The 19,161-nt window shown below is 38.5% G+C and overlaps 1 protein-coding gene across 6 annotated transcripts in view; it reads left to right on the top strand.

Annotated features, from left to right (window-relative positions):
- The window catches only part of cntn5 (contactin 5), a 110,972-nt gene that overhangs the window by 80,593 nt on the left and 11,218 nt on the right, over nucleotides 1-19,161 (top strand). For 4 of the 6 annotated variants that reach the window (XM_038693858.1, XM_038693859.1, XM_038693861.1 and 1 more), the window contains 9 exons: nucleotides 321-457; nucleotides 612-741; nucleotides 3,258-3,402; nucleotides 8,869-8,996; nucleotides 9,384-9,583; nucleotides 11,269-11,389; nucleotides 12,851-13,009; nucleotides 16,552-16,701; nucleotides 18,021-18,091. In XM_038693858.1, coding sequence (XP_038549786.1) covers nucleotides 321-457; nucleotides 612-741; nucleotides 3,258-3,402; nucleotides 8,869-8,996; nucleotides 9,384-9,583; nucleotides 11,269-11,389; nucleotides 12,851-13,009; nucleotides 16,552-16,701; nucleotides 18,021-18,091 — 1,241 coding nt within the window. The remainder of the gene's footprint in view (nucleotides 1-320; nucleotides 458-611; nucleotides 742-3,257; nucleotides 3,403-8,868; nucleotides 8,997-9,383; nucleotides 9,584-11,268; nucleotides 11,390-12,850; nucleotides 13,010-16,551; nucleotides 16,702-18,020; nucleotides 18,092-19,161) is intronic. The other 2 variants (XM_038693863.1, XM_038693862.1) reach the window with 2 other exon arrangements.

The following is a 19,161-nucleotide window of genomic DNA, read 5'->3' as shown; positions in this document are numbered from 1 at the left end:
TCTGAAGAGTAAAAACAGAGAAGAAAGTTATATGACCAGGCAAGGGCGAAGGCGTTTCAACTCTGGCGAAACCTCAGAGATTTGAAATTTAGGGGGCGGAGCTTCTCCGAAGCTCTCGGTGCTCATAAAGGGAGCACTCTCCCTTTAAGCACTGTCTTAAATACAACCTCTTACAATGTGTGTTGACAGTGTAGTTGTGCATGCCTGTTTCTTCATGTATAACATACAAGTGGCTATACTTGTGCCTTGTGTATGTTTCAAGGATATATTACTTATTCTTAAAATCTTCTATATCTTCTATAATCTTTTCTATCTTCAAGCCCTCCCTCAGTGGGTCAGAATGATTAATGATACTCAGATGGATAGTGGAGAGAAGCTCCAATGGGAGTGCAAGGCCATGGGGAGGCCCCGGCCCACCTATCGCTGGCTTCGCAATGGTTTGCCCTTGACATCTCAGGTAAGCTACCTTTATACACAGTACCTGGTCCTTTTGTACCATGAAACATCTGAATTATTCCTGTGAAACTACAGATCAACAATATGCAGCTTTTTTATGTGTAGTATATCTATTTTTAGATGTGATGTTCCTTTATACCTTTTTCTTGTTACAGGGTCGAGTTGAAATAGTAAATGGAGAACTGAGCATTCAAAAAGTGCAGCAGACGGACTCAGCAATGTACCAGTGTGTTGCAGAAAATAAATACGGGGCCATCTACTCTAATGCTGAACTCAAGATTTTAGGTAGTCACACCTTTGGTTTATAATTGAAATTAGACAAAACATGGTATTAAAATAAAAATATTGTTTGTGTAAATTTTATGAGGCAACTTTTCCTTTCAGGCAAGCATATTTCTTGATACTCTGCAAAGAATAAAATTGTAGAGCGAGTATTGGCATCTGAATAAGGTACTGGATGATAGGTAAGGAGATTGAAATGCAAGTGGGTAGCGCTGAACTGTGAGATGTGCTGATTGCCAATCAATGGTCCCTGATTTAACCCAGGCAGTGGACGGCATGAATAAAAGAAGGACCCTTATGGTTATATTCGATGAAGTGTTTGCATGCATCAAGTCGAGGAGAGTCTGGAACAGTTCTGCGTTATTCTGAGGAGAATGAAAGAAATGACTTGTAGGTATAGATTTATAATAATGGGAGCAAACACTAGAAGACAGACATCAATGCTTTCTTTGATGGAGTTTAATGATTCCATTAGGGTCTTATCTTTGCTCTATTGTTTGTCATCAAAGCAGAACCTACATCACAATGCCCATTACTTAGAAAAACCAAACCTTCACTTCGGGCTTGACTTTCATCAGGTATTTAATAGTCAGCATGTGTTATTATCATTTAATAATCACTTATAATTCTCATTAATTGTCAACTCTCACAGTCTACAATGTTTTTATTATTTTGTAATGAGTATTAATATCCTTTTTGTATCGAGCAAAATATGCTTCACATGTACTTGGAAATTTAAGGAAATTTAAGGACATTAAAAGCCAAGGAAACTGTGCTCTTCAGACTTAAGGCTTCAGGCTAAAAACAAAGTGATAGTCCACTGTTCTGTGTTGATGCACTATTTTCTCCTTGTCATCTTCAATACTGGGACACATCTGGTGACACCCATTCCCCTTTTGTGTATCCCCGAGGGACAGTTTGATTTACTGTCTGTGTGGCGTGCCCTTTTTTGAAGGGGAATCTGTGGCATTTTGAAAATCTTATTGCAAATGGATAACGTTCTTTGTGGAAGATCTATGACATGTTTATCCCTAAACTATCAGTTTTAAATCTGTGTTAAACAACCTCTGTTACTACTGGATTACTAAATTTGAATTCACAGCGTTGTCTGCTAGAGTGAGAAGTTTTAGCTTTTAATAAGCCTTATCTAAGCTGATGAGGAGGTGCTTTTGCCTTCCTTAGAGTCAGAGTCACAATGATGATATTTGGAAGCTGGTGATGAATGTTTTCATAACTATACCCCCAGGCATCACTTCCCAGTGACCTGTGCACTGTGAAGATATCCACAAGCAAACACTATCAGGACAGATTATATGGCTAATAACAGCCTGTAGATGAGCGATCACTGGAGGCTACATGGGGGCAGTGGCTGCCCTCATGCCTGTGATCTTGTCCCAGATCCAGCTCTTCTGAGAGGGTAGCACTGAAGCAATAAGGGTACTGCTGCCACCAGCTACAGGCCTGCTCTTATTTTGATTAAAACAAATACACACAGCAACTTCTCTGTTTTCTGCTGCTTTTCATGTCTAGAGGGACCTCTGCCATTAAGGCAACTACTCAGGCTCAAAGACACAAGTGTTACAGGGAGAGGGGTCAGCCTGTAGCTACAGATGGGATTGAATTGTCATTGTGGATAATGTCACCTATAAAGCATCATTCGGGATTTGAATAATCATGGTTGACAAAGCCTTGCAGCTTCTAGATGGCCTTGATGTGTAATACAGCTCTATACAAGTACCACATCAACTTTAGTGCCTAAAGGCTTATTTAGACCATTACTGATTAATTCAGAATCTTGAGCAAGCCATGACTGTTAAAAAGGTTTATAATATGTATTTATTATTTACTTAGGTAGGGTGGTTAAATGTAAGTTAAAACAATTTTCAATTAATTAATTTTCAAAGTAGTACAAATCATCCAACCATATCATTATTAACATGCTCACAGTTATTTAGGAATTAAGCTGCAAAAAACAATGCATATTTGTATAATTGTAGTGGATACTGAATTAGCCCAGAATTAAGACTTAAGTATGGTACATTATACAGCACTTAAAAGCATAGTTATGTAGAGAAGCATTCTTTGGAATACTTCATGTGGAAAATCTAGTTATTACACCGAAACAAATTAGCATTTTGATCAAGCAGTGTTTTGAGTCATGATGTGTCAGTCTTAACCCTCTAGCATTTTTCAAATAATTACTTTGAAATGCCACAGTTGCAGAGGTGTAACGAGTATTACGTTTATAAATCTGTTACATTCCAGCAACGACACAATAATTAAAACTGCATTTAGAAAGCTTGTTTTACCACTAGAGGGCAGGTGCCGTTCGATCTAAAGATAGATAAATGATTGTACATCTCTTACAAATACAAGAGCCAAAGTTTAGAAATAATAAATCACATACAGTATGAACATAAGTGTGTTTACCATGATATGACATACATTATTTTCTTCTTTTACTTCTTTTTTAAAAATACACCTTTAAATGTTGTGTGTGTGTGTGTGTGTCTACACAGCGTCAGCACCTATCTTCGTCTACAATCCCATACGGGTCATTGCCACTCTTGGAAAAGATGTATCGCTAGAATGCAAACCCAGAGCATCACCCAAACCACGGATAACATGGAAGAGAGGAGACAAAAGGATGCAGCCAAATAAAAGGTACAGCAACTCTTTAGAAGCCACCTGTCCTACTCTCAAATAGAAGTAGCTTTTTACATACTGGATAGCTGATGTTGGTTGTGTCAAAAAAAAAACTAGTGAATGTGATATCAGACGACATACTGTGTCACATTGCTGATTTGCATCATTGTCTGCAATGGCCTAATATAACCAGAGGTAGATAGATACCTCAGAAGAAATAGTACATCAAATTTCTACTTATTACAAATCTGTATTATTGCACAGTATATTGTCATAACGCTCTAAATGCTGTAGAGGTACAATATGTGGTATTGTAAAGTAAGAGGAATGTGTAAAACTCATACAAAATAATTGTGTGCCCTTAAATATCATTGAAGTAAAGATCTGCTTTGAGCTCTTTACTATGCATAAAAAAATAGCAATATGTTGGAAGGCCTGTTTCAGTGTCTGGAATGAAACGAAATATGAAATGAAATATTTTAGACTTTTAGGCAGAATAACTGTTTGCTGTTATCATTGATAGATCGTATACATTTTATTTTTTTGCATAATGATAGATTTACTAGAGCCCTGTTATATAAATAACATCAGATTTTTTTCTTGTGCACAGTTTAGAGCAGGGGTGTCAAACTCATTTTCACCAAGAGCCACATAAGCATTACGATTACCCTCAAAGGGCCAGTTGCAACTGTAAGACTGTATAAACGTAACTACTCCTTAACATATTGTTAAATAACTGTCTCTTTATTTGATCATGTATTCAAGTTAAGGACATTTATCAGATGAAAAAAAATAGCCTTAGTTAGAAAAAAAGTAAGAAAATGTCTGTGTTATTATAACAAATAAATGAATTTATCAGATTTAAAAACCCTCATTACTACATCAATCAAAGATAAACATTTCAAGACAAATATCATCAAACATAATCTTTTACAGTAACCTTTCACTTTTTCACAGTCCAGAGGTGCAGAACCCTGGTAAAACAAATAATTGTGAGCTGCTAATAACATGAGGGACAGATATGGCATTTGATAAAACAAATAGTCCAGCTGCACACAGCCTACAGAGGACATACATCCAACTAATGAGAGATAGTTTCATCACCTGGAAAAATGCAGACATTTAGGCTACTGTAGCCGAAGCCTAGTTCACACTACACGATTTTTAGCCCGATTTGAAGCTCGTCGAGCTCGGCGACCGTCAGGCTGTGATAAATCAGCGGTTGATCTGCGGTTGCCAGTCGTTATGTGTGAACTACTCACCGACGTGTCAAAACGGCTCCCCGACACATTTCTGACACATCACCGACGCCAGCCAGATATCTAGCATGCCAAATATCTGCTACTTTTTCACCGCAAAACACATTTTACTCCCCTCCAGCTCTCTCTGTAGCTCAGACAATTCCTGCTACCTGCAGTGTGCTTATCCATCCTTTCACTAGATTCTTTGTCTTTTTAATTGGTATCTTTATAATAACAAACAACAGCTGTTTTATGTGTAGGTTCGCGTCATTTCCCGTTTGACATTTCACCTGTGTTTTCTTGACCAAACGTGGTTTGGAGACCAGTGTCGGGTGACAGAGTCGTTGTCAGCTGTAGTGTGTGACCCCCCGTCACCGAACGCCATGACTTCAAGACTCAAGTTGTGTAGTCTGAACAGCACAGCCATCGGCCGACGCTTAAAGTCGTGTAGTCTGCACGGGCCTTAACTAACGTTGATCCTTCATCATTCTGCCTCTGATACTGCCTCATAACAAAAAAGACATAGGCCTAGCCTTGAAGCACAAACATGTATTCACTTTACCACCATTCATGAATTTGCCTTGCTTCTGCATCAGTTTTTCTCATCTTGGACATTTAGGGATCGTTTGTATACATTTCTCATCTCCACTTGTCGGAAAACTACCGTAGTTGGGGTGGAAACATCACAATCTAGTGGCGGGATGCCGTCATTTCTTGGGTCACAAAATCTACATGCATTGTGGGAGATGTAGTTTATGGTAGCATAGATTTTTATTTTAGGACAATCATGAATTTTTTAAGCTTTCACGGGCCACATAAAATGACGTGGCAGGCCGGATTTGGCCTTGAGTCTGACACATGTGGTTTAGAGAATAGAATATTTTGAAGAGAGTTAATTGCCCTGTCAAACATGCATGAAATCATGAAAAGTGTGTCTCTCTCAATATCTTTATATTGTTTTTCATCATAGTTTCATGGCATAAATGTTATCATTCCAGCTCAGGCCCTTGAGGAATTGTGTACATGTCTAGTTGCAACACATCACAGTGTAATTACTGTAACTTAAATTAAGTGTCACTACTAAAATAAAACACCTTAGGTTCTGGCAAAGCTCTGGAGAATCATCCTCAACCCCACCTCCTTCTCAGGGATGCTGACAATTTAGACCGCACAATTGTATTTGGAATTCACATGCAGTTTGATGCATCAGATTTTATGAGAAACATCTCTCTGTTGCACCTAGAGGGGGCTGAGTGGGGCGAGGGTACATCAATCAAAATGAGCGACACCACTGAAATTATCAGTCACTGCTGAGAATCCCCAGTTTCAGTGATAGAACAGGACCTTTATTTATTAGCCAAGATTCAGCAGTCTTTCTTCTGTTCAACAGCCTCGCAGCAAGGGCAGCCAGTTGATAATCAGATTCTCAGTGTGTTGCTCTTTCAAACAGGCAGCGACAAATCTTCATGCCTCTAACAGGTGGATGGAAACAGAGTATTGAGGAATTAGTTTAATTTGGTTATTTCAGATGTTGGTGCAAATCTGCAAAACATTTAATTTACTATTAAAAGAAATGTTCCTCAGAGGTCATTTTGGATGTCTATTTTCTATAAAAGAGCTGGCTTCAGTAGAACTGATGGATGGGGATAAGTTAGTGAGTGTGTTGCCCCAAAATGGTGATTAATGAGCCTGGCTTGTCTGGATCTGATAAAGCCTTTGAGGTATTTGTCAAACCCTTGCAAATCTATTTTTCAGTGGTGTTGGCGCACAACACGGGGAGATTCATACCTGTTCATATACCTTGATCTTGTTTTTATCTGACTTAAGATAAAGTTGTTTCTTAAGAGAGCAGAAAATTGGTCAGAAAAAAATATTGGCAAAGCAGTTAGTTAATCTCTCCCCTCAGAGTAATTTATCATTCACTAGTAAGTGCTGGCATTACAGTATATATGAATGTGGCCAAGTTTTCATAATCTCAAATCAGAATTTCTCCATTCAGTAAGTGTAACTTTTCTCACAGATCCCCTTAACATGCTATACATAGTGTTTTTAGAAAACATAAATCCAATTAGAGGTTGATGCTATAATAGGATGCTTGTCGCAAATTGACAGTACTGTAGTGAATAACCAAACTGGATAACAAAGTGTGTTTAGGGGGTCACTGTTCAACTGGAGATCAACATTGTGATAGGGTGATTTCCTTCTGAAAAAGCCGACACAAACAAGTAGAGCTGTGCGTTTTCTGGTCTTAGCCAGGGTGACTCCTTCAAGGATTTTCTGCCATTACATATAGTAAAGTAAAGAGTTTATGGATGGAGAGACGTTCTATTCTTCGAAGAACAGGAGAGGAATCGAAACAGCTTCACGTTTATCTGGCATTGACAGCTGTGCTGACTTAATGAAGGTTTGTAATTAACATGGATTTCCGCTAATGTTCAGGGCTTTTGTCTCTTAAATAGAAAGTATTAATCCCATTAGTTTGAAAATATGTGGCAGACTCAACTGAAACACACAGACTCTTTTTTTTAAGAGTGTGGACAAAAAATATGAAATGTTTAACAATGTATTAAAGGCTAATGATTTCATATGTATTGATGATTGATTGATTTATAGGTACTTCGCTTCAGATTATATATATATATATAATCTGAAAATTTGAAATGCTATGGGTTTACTGTGATTTTCTAAGGTTTCCTTTTAATTTCCTAAGGTTTAAATGATTTGCATATTCTGTATACCAACAGTCCCTATCCTGTCCTTTCTGCCTCACTGTCCTTGTAGGATGTGAATTTCCCCCCTAATTTGAAAAATGTCTCCTGGCTTCAGATTGCTTCTGTATTGTCTGTCTGTGGCAAGATTTTGTCACGCCTTCATGAGTTTCTCTTTGCCAACTTCAATCACCTTGCCCGTGATCAAAGAGCTTAGTATTGTAAATATAAATGGCAAGCAATATGAATCAAATTAAAAGATGAGAATACCTTACACCCTCCATCATTTCAATTGTTTGATTAAGGATACAATACATTTTCTAATAAAAAATATAACATTGTAAATATTCATTCCCACCCCTGTAGGCCATGCTGAAAGCGTGACCCAACATAATTCACAATACTATACTTTTACATGATTCCTGCTCTGAAGCCATCTGCTCGCACACCTGCTTCCAGTGGTGCATCCTTTGCTAGCTGATGTCAAGCACCTAATTTTCAAGCTGTTATTTACAAGTCAGAGCGAAATGTTAATACCGTATTGCAAGTGTCCTTCAGCTGGATAAGGGGCTCCTTATGAATGCAGGCATAGTGTTGTTTTTTCTCTCCATTACACTTAGAGGACAGCTTGGTGATATGCACATCTTGGTTTGACAGCTTTTGCTTTAGATTCATTGAATGCAGCAATTTATTAATTGAATTTATTTAGCGTGTGTCACCTGGATTCCTGAACATTGTGCATGATGAATGTACCATTTATTTATTTATTATTTATTTATGGAAATATTGATGCAGATGGCCAAAGAATTATAACTGTATCTATTTATTTCATGTTTTTTGAAATTTTGTTTTAAGATTTTCCTTTAATACTTTTTAAATTATATTAGAATTACTGCAATGGTTGCCTATTGCGTTCTTTCAAAGGCACAAGATCAGAAATACATGCATCATTGTGCCCAAATTGAAAGTCAGAGAAGTACTGTGTGTCTTTGTTCTTAACATCAACACTTCAATAGTGGTGTCACTTCTTTTTTTCTTCTACTGACAATGTGTCCCATTACTTTAATCTGTATCTTTAATAACATCTGTGTTTTAATCCTGGTCAAGGTAGGGCTATTTAGTGTTATCTGCAAATCAGGTTCATTAACACATTTAAATTGTCCATTGATCTTTACTGAAAAGGGTTTATTTTCATGTTCGCTTGTTGAAGGTTACACAACAAATGCAAACACTGTTCTTGACTTCACATCCCTCTGTCCTTTTTCCTAACACAAACATCTTATTGTCAGCCACATTTTGTCCATCAATTCTGTGTAAAGACACTTTTATTTTATATTTTCCACCGAAATTTTGTGGATGATTATTTCAAGAATTTCTGAGCAGTTTGTTTTAACTTTTCTTTTCTCATCCCTAGTGAACATTGCTAACTCAACACAACCATAAACATATAACCTCATGCCTGAACATGTAGTGCAGCTGCTTGTACGTGAATTTGTTTCTCATACCAGTATTGATTTTTGTGTCCTTTCTCACAGGATTATGTTGTTACGGAACAACACTCTGAGAATTGTTAACTCCAGCCGAGCGGATGAGGGGAACTATGTGTGTCGGGCAGAGAATCAGTTGGGCTCGGCAGAGATGACTGCCATACTGTGGGTAAAAGGTAAGTGATGCCCTGGGGGCCTTTATTTTCTGCCAAATTAGCACAAGTCGGCCACCAATAAACAGTCCCCAATGTCATTTTTTCCCCCCACATTTACTCGGGTGCCAGAAAATTTATTGTGCTTGCTCAACCGTGAACCAAGGGCTCTCACATTCAAGAATCATATTACAAGGACACACTAACAGTGTAAAGGCCTCTGTCTGCACTGTATGCTTTACTACAGTCTAGATCAGGGCCAAACAGGTTATTTATCTGACAAAGGTGAGTGTTTTTACCCAAGTTAGGTTCTCATGAATGCTCTGGCAGTGATGTCACAGTCAAATGCAGCTGCTTGACGCTAGCTTTGAGTTAGCCTGAGGTGACAGTGTAGCAGCTTTGTGCTTCCAGAGGCCATGCGTGTGGAGCTTAGCCCGAGCAGAGTGGAAGTGACTGTGGGGGAGAGTGTGGTGCTGAGCTGCAAGGCGACACATGACACATCGCTGGATGTGGCTTTCCAGTGGTTCTTCAACCAGAAACCAATCAACTTTCAGCAGGATGGTGGCCACTTTGAATACATCCAAACAGTAAGAGCGAGAGTAAGAGCAAAAGTAAGACTAAGAGTGAATTTATCATTTTGGTCATGGTCCTATCTATTTATATATCTACTTGTCTGTCTGTCTGTCCACTTGTCTCCGCCTGTCACCATCTGTTAAGTGTTTGTTTTTTTGTTTAGGTGACTTCTTGCCCAAATGGATGGATTGAAATTGATCATAAGGATCAGTTATTAAAGTTAAAATTATTTTGTTGTTTCCATTTGCACTTTTTATGTAATGATTGTAAGTGTACTTCTCATTGTACCAAACACTTGTTATACCTATAAAAAATAATCAGTTCCGCTTAAGGTGATAACCTTGGGTATAATCAATGACCTCTATTGAATCATATAATCATGTTTAGCAAAGTCTAGTCTATTGTTTTGAGTTGCACCTGTGAAACTGTATCTCTTTGTGAAAATGAAAACACGAAGACTGGCTATGTGAAAGGTAATAAAGGTTGAAACAGAGTCACTAATGGAGGAAGGAAAATAATGAAGACATGGTGAATAAAAAGTTTCTTAATGTACATTACTACTTTTGTGGACACGTAAATTGAATTATGGTCGTCATTCTTATCAAGCTGTGGTTTTGTAAAAAGAATGGTTGCATATCCATTCACAGCAGCTACATAAGCCAGACTCCTTCTAAAATTTACAAGCCTAATTGTACCCATTATTTTCTTTCTTTGTCTGTCTGTTTGACATTAGTCATCTGGAACAGGTCAAGGTTGCGTTGTTATTTTGCCATTTCACCTTCACCTTTTAATCTTTTCGCTTTTTGCTGGACCCTTTCGGACCTCCCATGTTTTACTTGTTCCTTATCACCAGCTGTAATTTATTCATTGCTTAGCCATATTTTGTCTGCTATGGGATCATATATGCGAATGCACTCTCCAGTCTGCTTTGTGCATATTGATATATCACACTGGCTGGTTAATATGAGTTGTCTGTGATAAACAGTTCAATCGAAGACAGAAACTATCAGCAAAGAAACATCACAATACAACATTATTATGCTAAATGTCTACACATTAGTCATTATGTGGTAAAGTGAATTGAAAGGGTCAGTTTACCCTTTTTGATGTATCTCTTTTAGATGCATCATAATGAAACATAAGAAGAAAATTGTACTTACAAGATTCAGAAATTACTCTTGTTATCCTGGACAGTTTAATGCTTGTTTTTTGCTTAAAGTTCCAGTTGTGTATATTTTCAAAGCAAAAATCATTAGTGACTAAACCATAAAATTAAGTTAAAAACAAATTTGCTAGAGATTAGGGAGTCCTGTTTATGTCACTATTCCAGTTTATCAACAGTGGATGTTAAAATCACATCTGTCCTGTTGTGTCCTCCGCTACTACCGATGCTCTGGAGAGAAAGTATTTGCAGTCACAATCCTTTACAGGCACAACAGATTCCTGGCTGATGCATGGTTTGTAATTTTAATCAGGTTTCGTGCTAAACAGCTTCCTGTAGACCTTGAATTATTCCCAGTCTAGCCTTAGGCATTTCTCATTTCAACAGAGAGAAAATACGAGTGGCTAAAGAATGTAGCAGCATGCAAGTACCTGAATTAAACAGGAATCTCTCAAGCCACATGAGCCTCTACAAGATGTTAAGGAATCACACTTTCTCGTGTCAAGCACATTTAGGCTTGCTTAATACTTAACTTTTTTATTCCTTCTTTCCCAATTGCAGCAGTCTTCCACAGTGGATCTGATGATTAGGAGCATTTTGTTGAAGCATGCTGGGAAGTATGGTTGCCGGGCTCAGACCAGTGCTGACACTGTATTTGCAGAGGCTGAACTTCTTGTGCGAGGTGAGATTGTTATTTGTCAGTGCACCAGTACACTGTGACGTCTTTTACACTCTTTACTGGACTGAACCACTACCCTGAGTTCACATGTTATCCTCATACTTAATTCTGCTTGGACCGTTTATTCCAGTGGAAATGGACACTACAACAATTACCAGTTTTTGGTGAATTTAAAGCAGCTAACAATAATGTAAAATAATGGTAACATTTTCTGTGAATCTAGGAAATATGTTACAGGGGCAGCAGCTGTGGGAAGTTGGTTAATTACATCAGACGTTAGACATTTGCTCCTGGTGGAGACAGTTGAACGATTATTTCCACATTATTGCCCGCTTTTGACAATCTTGACTAATTCTTTATGGTCAATATGACTGTGGCTGGACAGACGGTCTGTCTGCATGAACAGGTTTTATATATGCTGTTAAACAGATTGGCTGAAATGTCTAGTAATAAGATTCAGTGGCTGTTTCTCGTTGTTGCAGATAATGTACCATGATGATTATTGTCCACACAGTTACTGGTCTATTTTTGACTGTCTTCTGAAGTAAAATGTATACATATTTTAGGACTGTAACTTTTCATACCCTTTCTTTGAGAGATGACATGACCAAAACCACCAAAACTTAACACACATCATTTAATATCACAAAAAATATTTATATGAACATATTGTGACATAAACTTAAGCCGTATCATCCATCTCCAGTATAGTATCAGATGTATCTAATGGTTTTCATTTAATATTAGGCACAAATACAGGGGGAGATTAATGCCATGGTTTTGGGGACACTAAAAAGAGGGCGCTGTTCCTATAGTGACACAGAATGCATCTTAATGTCGTGAAATGCAAATGCACCTTTCAGTGCAACCTTCTAATGGGCACTTTTTGGGGACACAGTACATTGGTTTTCATTGAGCATACCAGCTGCCAGCTTTTCATTTACAGCTGTTCCCCCTAGAGTCCTTAGACGTTTGCTGCACTTGCAGATTACATTTACTTCTGAAAGCTGAGGTAAACATATGTTCAGCTGTATTAAAACACAGAAAGGTCTACCACACAGTCATGCTCAGCAGAACTGGCAAACTGCCTCCAAAACCCCCAAAAAAGAACGCTTCAGTATCCCTTAATCAGAATGAAAGCCTTGGCAGCAGATCTGTCCTGGTTCAGTTTAGTATGTTGTGTTCTTGTCCGTTGTTTGTTTGCACAAAGATTACAACAGAGAATTGATGTTGTTGCCAATGCATACAGCTGTACATCCTTCTTAATGCGTGCTTGCATCCAATAGTGTGTCTAATAGCAACAATGCATGATGAAAACATTACAATATGGACAAGCTTAGAATTGATTTAAAGCGCAGAGATTGTTTTTGTTCTTCCCTTGTGTCTTGGCATGTCTGAAGCATTGGTGGTTCAGTCGTTCAAATCTGTAATTTAATCTACGTCTCCTAACCTTCTTTCCACCAGGTCCTCCTGGACCCCCTGGAGTGGTGATTGTGGAGGAGATCACAGATACCACAGCTACCCTGTCCTGGACACGTGGCCTGGACAACCACAGCCCTATCAGCACCTATAATTTACAAGCCCGCAGCCCATTTTCATTAGGCTGGCAAACTGTCAAAACAGGTAATCAATAAGGAGCAAATTGTATCATCTAGATCCGTGTGGTTAATGTGGGGGCCATATACAAAGGCCTTAATCTTGCCCAAGATTGTCATGTTTAGAGATGGTGAACTGCCCAGCTAAAGTGAGGTTACTGGTTTCAAGACATAGTTAAAAATTCTTGTGGTAAATCACATTTATATGTTAACATAATTAGACTAAAATTTTATCCAGAAAATGGTAAAGGATCAGGGGCCTCATGTATAAACGCTGCCTACGCACAAAAAGGTTACGTACGCTGGTTTTCATGCACACGTGGGACGTATAAAAATTAACATGAAAAGAGTATGTGCAAACTCTTGAGCTGCCGTAAGAATGTGCAGAATGTGCAAACTTTTGTCTGACTCTGTCAGTAAACTCCAGAGTGCCAAAACTCACCAACTGTTTCAAAATAGCGTTTCCACTCCAGTTACTGTGCATATGTCAATGAAGTAGTCAATCAAAAACCTAATTATGTCCGTTAATACACAATAAAAGTTTGATCATGCATGTAGTGGATTAATATCAAAATAAAATTGAATGTGAGAAGAATAGATAATGATGGCTCTCACATATTTAATTTCACATCATATCACATGTTATCACTTTATCATTTAAACATTCAAACCAGCAGTGTTACTTGTGCTCGCGTTAGTGAGCCATAACTATTCCATACAGCACCTTTCAATTGTAAAAGAAATAAAATAAGTCAAGTGCCAACTCAAATTTTAAATCATTGTCCACTAAATATTTCATCACCCCCCCTGGAGTGCAGAGGAGAGGGCCGGAGTGGAGCCATGGACACTCATGGCCAGTTGTCGACCTGCCAGCCTAAAGCCAGGATAATGTCAGGTGGCAGGGTGCAGGATCGCCTTTCCTCTATATTAGACATGAATTTAGCTTCTGAGTCCTTTTTTAACTCGGTGGGGGATACCACTGACTGAAGCGATCATTTTGGCAAGGTGTGACACCTATTTGTATGACTTTGTATGACTTGTGTAAACATATAAATACTGTGTGACACTCGTGCATAATGCTGCATGGCTGTGCAATAGCACCGCAGAGGACTATTGAGTGTCCATGAAGATTTCCTGGCCCATCATGATGACTGGCTAATACTTCAATTTAGATTCCCTAGAGTCGTGTTCTTGGATATGTGCGCTGAACTGGGACCAGCATTAAACAGACCAACCTAATGGAACCATGCCATCCCAGTACAAATACCAGTAGGCTGTAACCACTGTTTCTGGCAGTCAGCTGTTAGAAGCGGAAGCCAACAGATGTGTGTCTGATGTGATCAACAAAGCGTTTTCTACCTTTCTACCTATTTGTTTAGAATAATATAGTTCTTTTAAACTCTCTGAATCTTCTTTTGTTTGTGAACAAGCTGCATCAACCAAAGCTTCCACCTCGATTTCTGTATCAGAATCTTTTCAAGTCTTTTTTGACGTCCACTCTATGTCTTTATTTCGGCCATTACGAGTCTCTGAGCCAGCTGCGCTGACATTGTGACACTCTGCCACTCTGTCGTCTTGCGTTTGTTGCTGATTCAAGAGTTCAAAGCATCATATAAAATATTTATTCTCGCCTCCACTTCAGTGGATCAGCACCTCAATCTTGCACTTAGTGAAGTTTTTCGTTTTCACTGTTTTGCAGCAGGATTGGCTGTTGTTATTTGGACCTTAGGAGGTTTAGAGGAGATTTATGGGAGGAGCCAAGGCAGGGTATGTGGCTCGTGTGATTGGGATGTATAAAAGGTGCGCAGGAACTGGCGTACACCTGGTTTTATACATGTGGATATTTCTGTGCATACATACTTTTCAAATTCTGCAAGTACGCCGTCTTTCAGTATGAAAGCTGCGTAGTCTTTTATACATGAGGCCCGGGTCTTACACTGTTGTTACACTGTTGCCGTGGACCAAATCTGGATAAGACTTTCTTCTCAGAAGCCTGTTTAAGAAGCTGAAATGCAGTTCTCTTTTTCGTTTTGTGTTTGAACTTGGCTGTTGTTCAAAAGAACTTGCAAAAAGTAATTTGAGCCTATATCAAATGTCATTGCTTTGAATTTTATTCGGTGTCATATCAGCGGTTAGTGGGAAATTAACCTTTTTGTGCTTGAATTATAAGACTTACCCATGTTCATTTAGTGTAAATGCCCTTTCACTGCTTGAAAATGAATTAGCTTCTTTTTTTCTGTTACTTGACAGAAAAACCATCAATTACTATCACTTAGCATTAAAGGATGAAGGCTTGCTAAGCATTGTGTGTAATCCATCTTAATATGCCGTGTGATAATAATAGCAGAGTTTAAGGTGTGATAATGATTCATCCCCACAGATATATAAATCATACTTTGTATACACTCCTCTCACATCATGTCTGTTCAACCACATTTAATTCGATAAAGCACAATTAGGTGTCTGTGATGTATTGTCAGTGTTGAACTTGTTAAGATTAGCATAAAGGGGATTGGGTTCTTAGCTCCCCTTCCTTGCAAACAGAGTTATCAGCTCATGTTTGAAGAGCAGGTTGCTTGACAGAGTGGTCTCATTGTGAGCTGCTTCGGATGATGATAACGATGTAAGCTCTACTCCTTCACTGAATGTTGCCTTAGTGCAGAGACCTCTGGTTCATTTGTGACACGGATATGCTTTCAGTCAATGTTTGTTTGTTGTTGCAGGATCAATATTGACAAAGCTTGATTATGGCAGCCGTGAAATAACTAGATTAGTTGTGTTACCTGCTTGTAATACGTTCATAAAACTTTTTCCCTTTTTCAGTCTCAGGATGTGATTTGTAATTACAGTACTCTCTAAGTCTTCCGTAGATACTGTGAAAATTGACTGAAATCAGCGTCCCTCTATGTAATTATAAGTTTTATCTCCAAATGTGCTCTAAAGCTGCTACTAAGCTGTTGTTCAGACCTCAAAACAACATCATATACGAGGTTTCAAATAAATTGTGTATCGTCACCACCTGGTGTAAAAGCCTGCCAAGTCACAGTGAATCTGGAGAGAAGGAGAAGAAGAACTAAGACAATGGTACATTTTTGGCTCTGTACTCCAGCACAATGGATTTGAAATGAAACAATGGCTGTAAGGTTAAAGCGTCAACTCGCATCTTTTACAAACAGGTGTAAACATTACAGGAATTATCCCCCAATTTTAGGGAACAAAAAGTAATTAGACAAGTTGACACGGTCAAGTCAGTTTAGTTTTGAAGTCATTGTATAAAGTCATCATATTTAATCGCATATAATCCTTTGAAGTTAATGATAAGTCTAGGCTAAGGCCCACAGACACTTGGTATCTTCCCTGGTGAGGCCATCTTCACTTCTGCTGTTCACGTTGCTTGTTTCATTCTGGCTTTAAGCAGCGAAACACCTTCTCAGTTGGTTGACTGAGGTCAGGTGACTGCCTTGGCAAGTACAGAACTTTCAAATGTGGCTTAGTCTGTATGTTAAGCAAAACTGCTATGTGGCCCTTGTCCTGATTAAATAAATACATAAGCAACACTCTTGTCTGCAGACCCAGACCCAGTGACAGGGGACATGGAGTCAGCTATGGCTGTGGAGCTCAACCCCTGGGTGGAATATGAGTTCAGGGTGGTGGCCAGCAATATGATCGGCACTGGAGATCCCAGTGCACCTTCGAGAGGAGTTAGGACTAAAGAAGCAGGTAAATCTTCTAAGCCATCAGTGCTGGATATACACAATAATCAAGTGACATTTTGACAGACATAAGCAATCAGGCGTGTATTATATAATAAAAGTGCCAATTCCAGTTGATGACTTATTGTGGCTAGACAGCTTAGAGTAGGCTGGTGCCCCTGCGCGCCACTGCATGTCCATGTTATAATACCATTGTTAATATACTCAGTAATTAATAGGGCAAGAAGTTGAAAATAAGCTGCTTACATGAATTTCAACAAGTTTAGTGTTTCTGCTAAAGCAGCCAGTCCTTTAATGCCCTGAGGCAAAGATAGCAGAATACACTGTTATGGTGAGCAAAAATTGACTGAGACAGTCTGGATCAAGCGTGCCGCTTCACTAACTGCTTATTTCACATCTATAAAATGTAATAATTATAAAGGTGAGTGTTCATTTAGAAGTGGCTTGTTTAATCTGTCCTATCGCTTCAGCATAATCAACAGACTAATTACTCTACACACAGATATGTTAGATTTATTCCGTGATCCAACTGTCAACAAGGAGTGCAACATTCAAAACAGCACTGGAACCTACTTTCACTCTAAATTTTACTGACAGATATTTTAATGCATGTAAAAATATTAACATTAAACAATTCATTGTTTTCAGTCACGTGACATGCGCGGTGACCTGGAGGGCAAAACAACAGACCAAACATAGCGGCAACACAAACTGCAAGTGTTGGGCACTTGCGATCCATATAACATCCATTAAAAACTGCCAGGTCACTGCCAGCGTTCGACTGTGGTAGCCTAATGTTTATGTTTACCTTGTAGGGAATCCTTCACCTAACACAGCTCAGGTTTGTCTCCTCGTCGATTAGTGTATCCAAAAGCACAACCATCCTGCATTTTGGCAACGCAATTTTGGCAAGTGACAAACTCAAAGTAACAGTGGATCACTTGTTTCCTCGTTGGCGGGCAGTGGAAAATAACGTCTTTTTTGCCCTCCAAGGGAGCATTTTCCTTGGAATGTGACGTCATGTGAAAACTGTGAATTACTGAGATGTTGATGCTGTGTTTACTTCAGTAATGTTTTTAAGACAGCATTAAAACAGCATTTTATTTTCAGTTATAATCCATATGACTGATTTTTTTAATAATGAAATCTAAATTTGGCTCAAACGTATATGGTTACAAGTTGAAGATTGGGCCTAATAAAACATAGACTACCATCTGAAAATTATTTTTTTTGTATTTTTATCTTCTCTTCAGTTTTCAAAATATGTTGAAGTGAGTTTGTTGTGTTGGGTCAGTGATGCAGTGTTAACCTTTCTGTTTCACACAGTCCCGTCAGTGGCACCAGCGAATGTTAGCGGAGGGAACGGCCGCAGGCATGAACTGGTCATCTCGTGGGAGGTAGGTCTTCAAGCAGCACAAGCGTGATTATGTGCAAAAACACAAATGTCACAGTGTGTTTGGTGTTTCAGTTAAGCAAACTTAATGGAAGCTTTTGTTTAGTCTACTCTCACTTAAAGATAATCTTAGCAGTTTCCTGTTGTATCTAGAAATGTCAACATCATAACATTCAAACTGTGGAATGTTTTGAAACCTCTTCAGCAACATTATTTTACAGAAAATTCTCTGTTTTCAAAGAAACGGGGGCAGAAACTGCCAGATGTCATACATTAATTACACTGGAGTCACAATTCCAGTTTCTAGTATAATTTTAACATATTGAATGTGAAAGTTACCATATGTACTCAATTAAAAAGCAAAACTTGATGTAGATCCAGTCAATAGATCAACATTTTGAGTGCCAAAGTTGACTGTTTTATTATAAAAATCTGTGTTATTATGAAAAGGACTCCACAGGACAAAATAATTTGTAGTTATAAGACTGCTCTGTTTTCCAGTAAACTGCATTGCTGTGTTGAATATTGTGAACAGAAACGTGTTAAGCACAGTCTTGTGATCTTTTTACCCAAAATGAAGATGTTACTAGTCAGAGATGCTCAGTAACTACTCCACAGATAATGAGATGGACAAGCAAACAGAATTGTGTTCAACTTTATGTAAGAAAATATACTAAAGTTTTGGTAACTAACTTTACCAACTAGTGTAACTTTGAGAGTTTAAAACATTTCTTTAAGTAATAGGCGTATTTTATGAAAAACTAGTGTCAGGGTTGTGCCGTGTGCTCAGGCAGTTAACTGGTTTTTAAACCCAAACGCAGGACACGCATTTGAGCTTATCCAAATAACTTCAGGGTTAACCCTGGGTTTTCTGTACCACAACGGTGGTTCACTTCTTACCGGGGTAGATCGCCATGGTAACTTATGCTGAGCGGCTAACCTGCTCCGGAGCAGGTTATGTTCCTGATAAGAGATCAACTCTATGAAAACACCTACTGACCAATGAGCTCTCTTGGAAAATGACATCACCATCTGTAGGAGATCCCACAGACTGTTTTATAGGCTGCTTTTATG

Source organism: Micropterus salmoides, unplaced genomic scaffold, assembly GCF_014851395.1.
Source record: "Micropterus salmoides isolate LMB-PRFRI ecotype aquatic unplaced genomic scaffold, ASM1485139v1 Ms_hic_scaffold_3, whole genome shotgun sequence".
NCBI lineage: Eukaryota > Metazoa > Chordata > Actinopteri > Centrarchiformes > Centrarchidae > Micropterus > Micropterus salmoides.
Note: the sequence above shows the minus strand (reverse complement) of the source record. Positions and strands in the feature narration are given on the sequence as shown.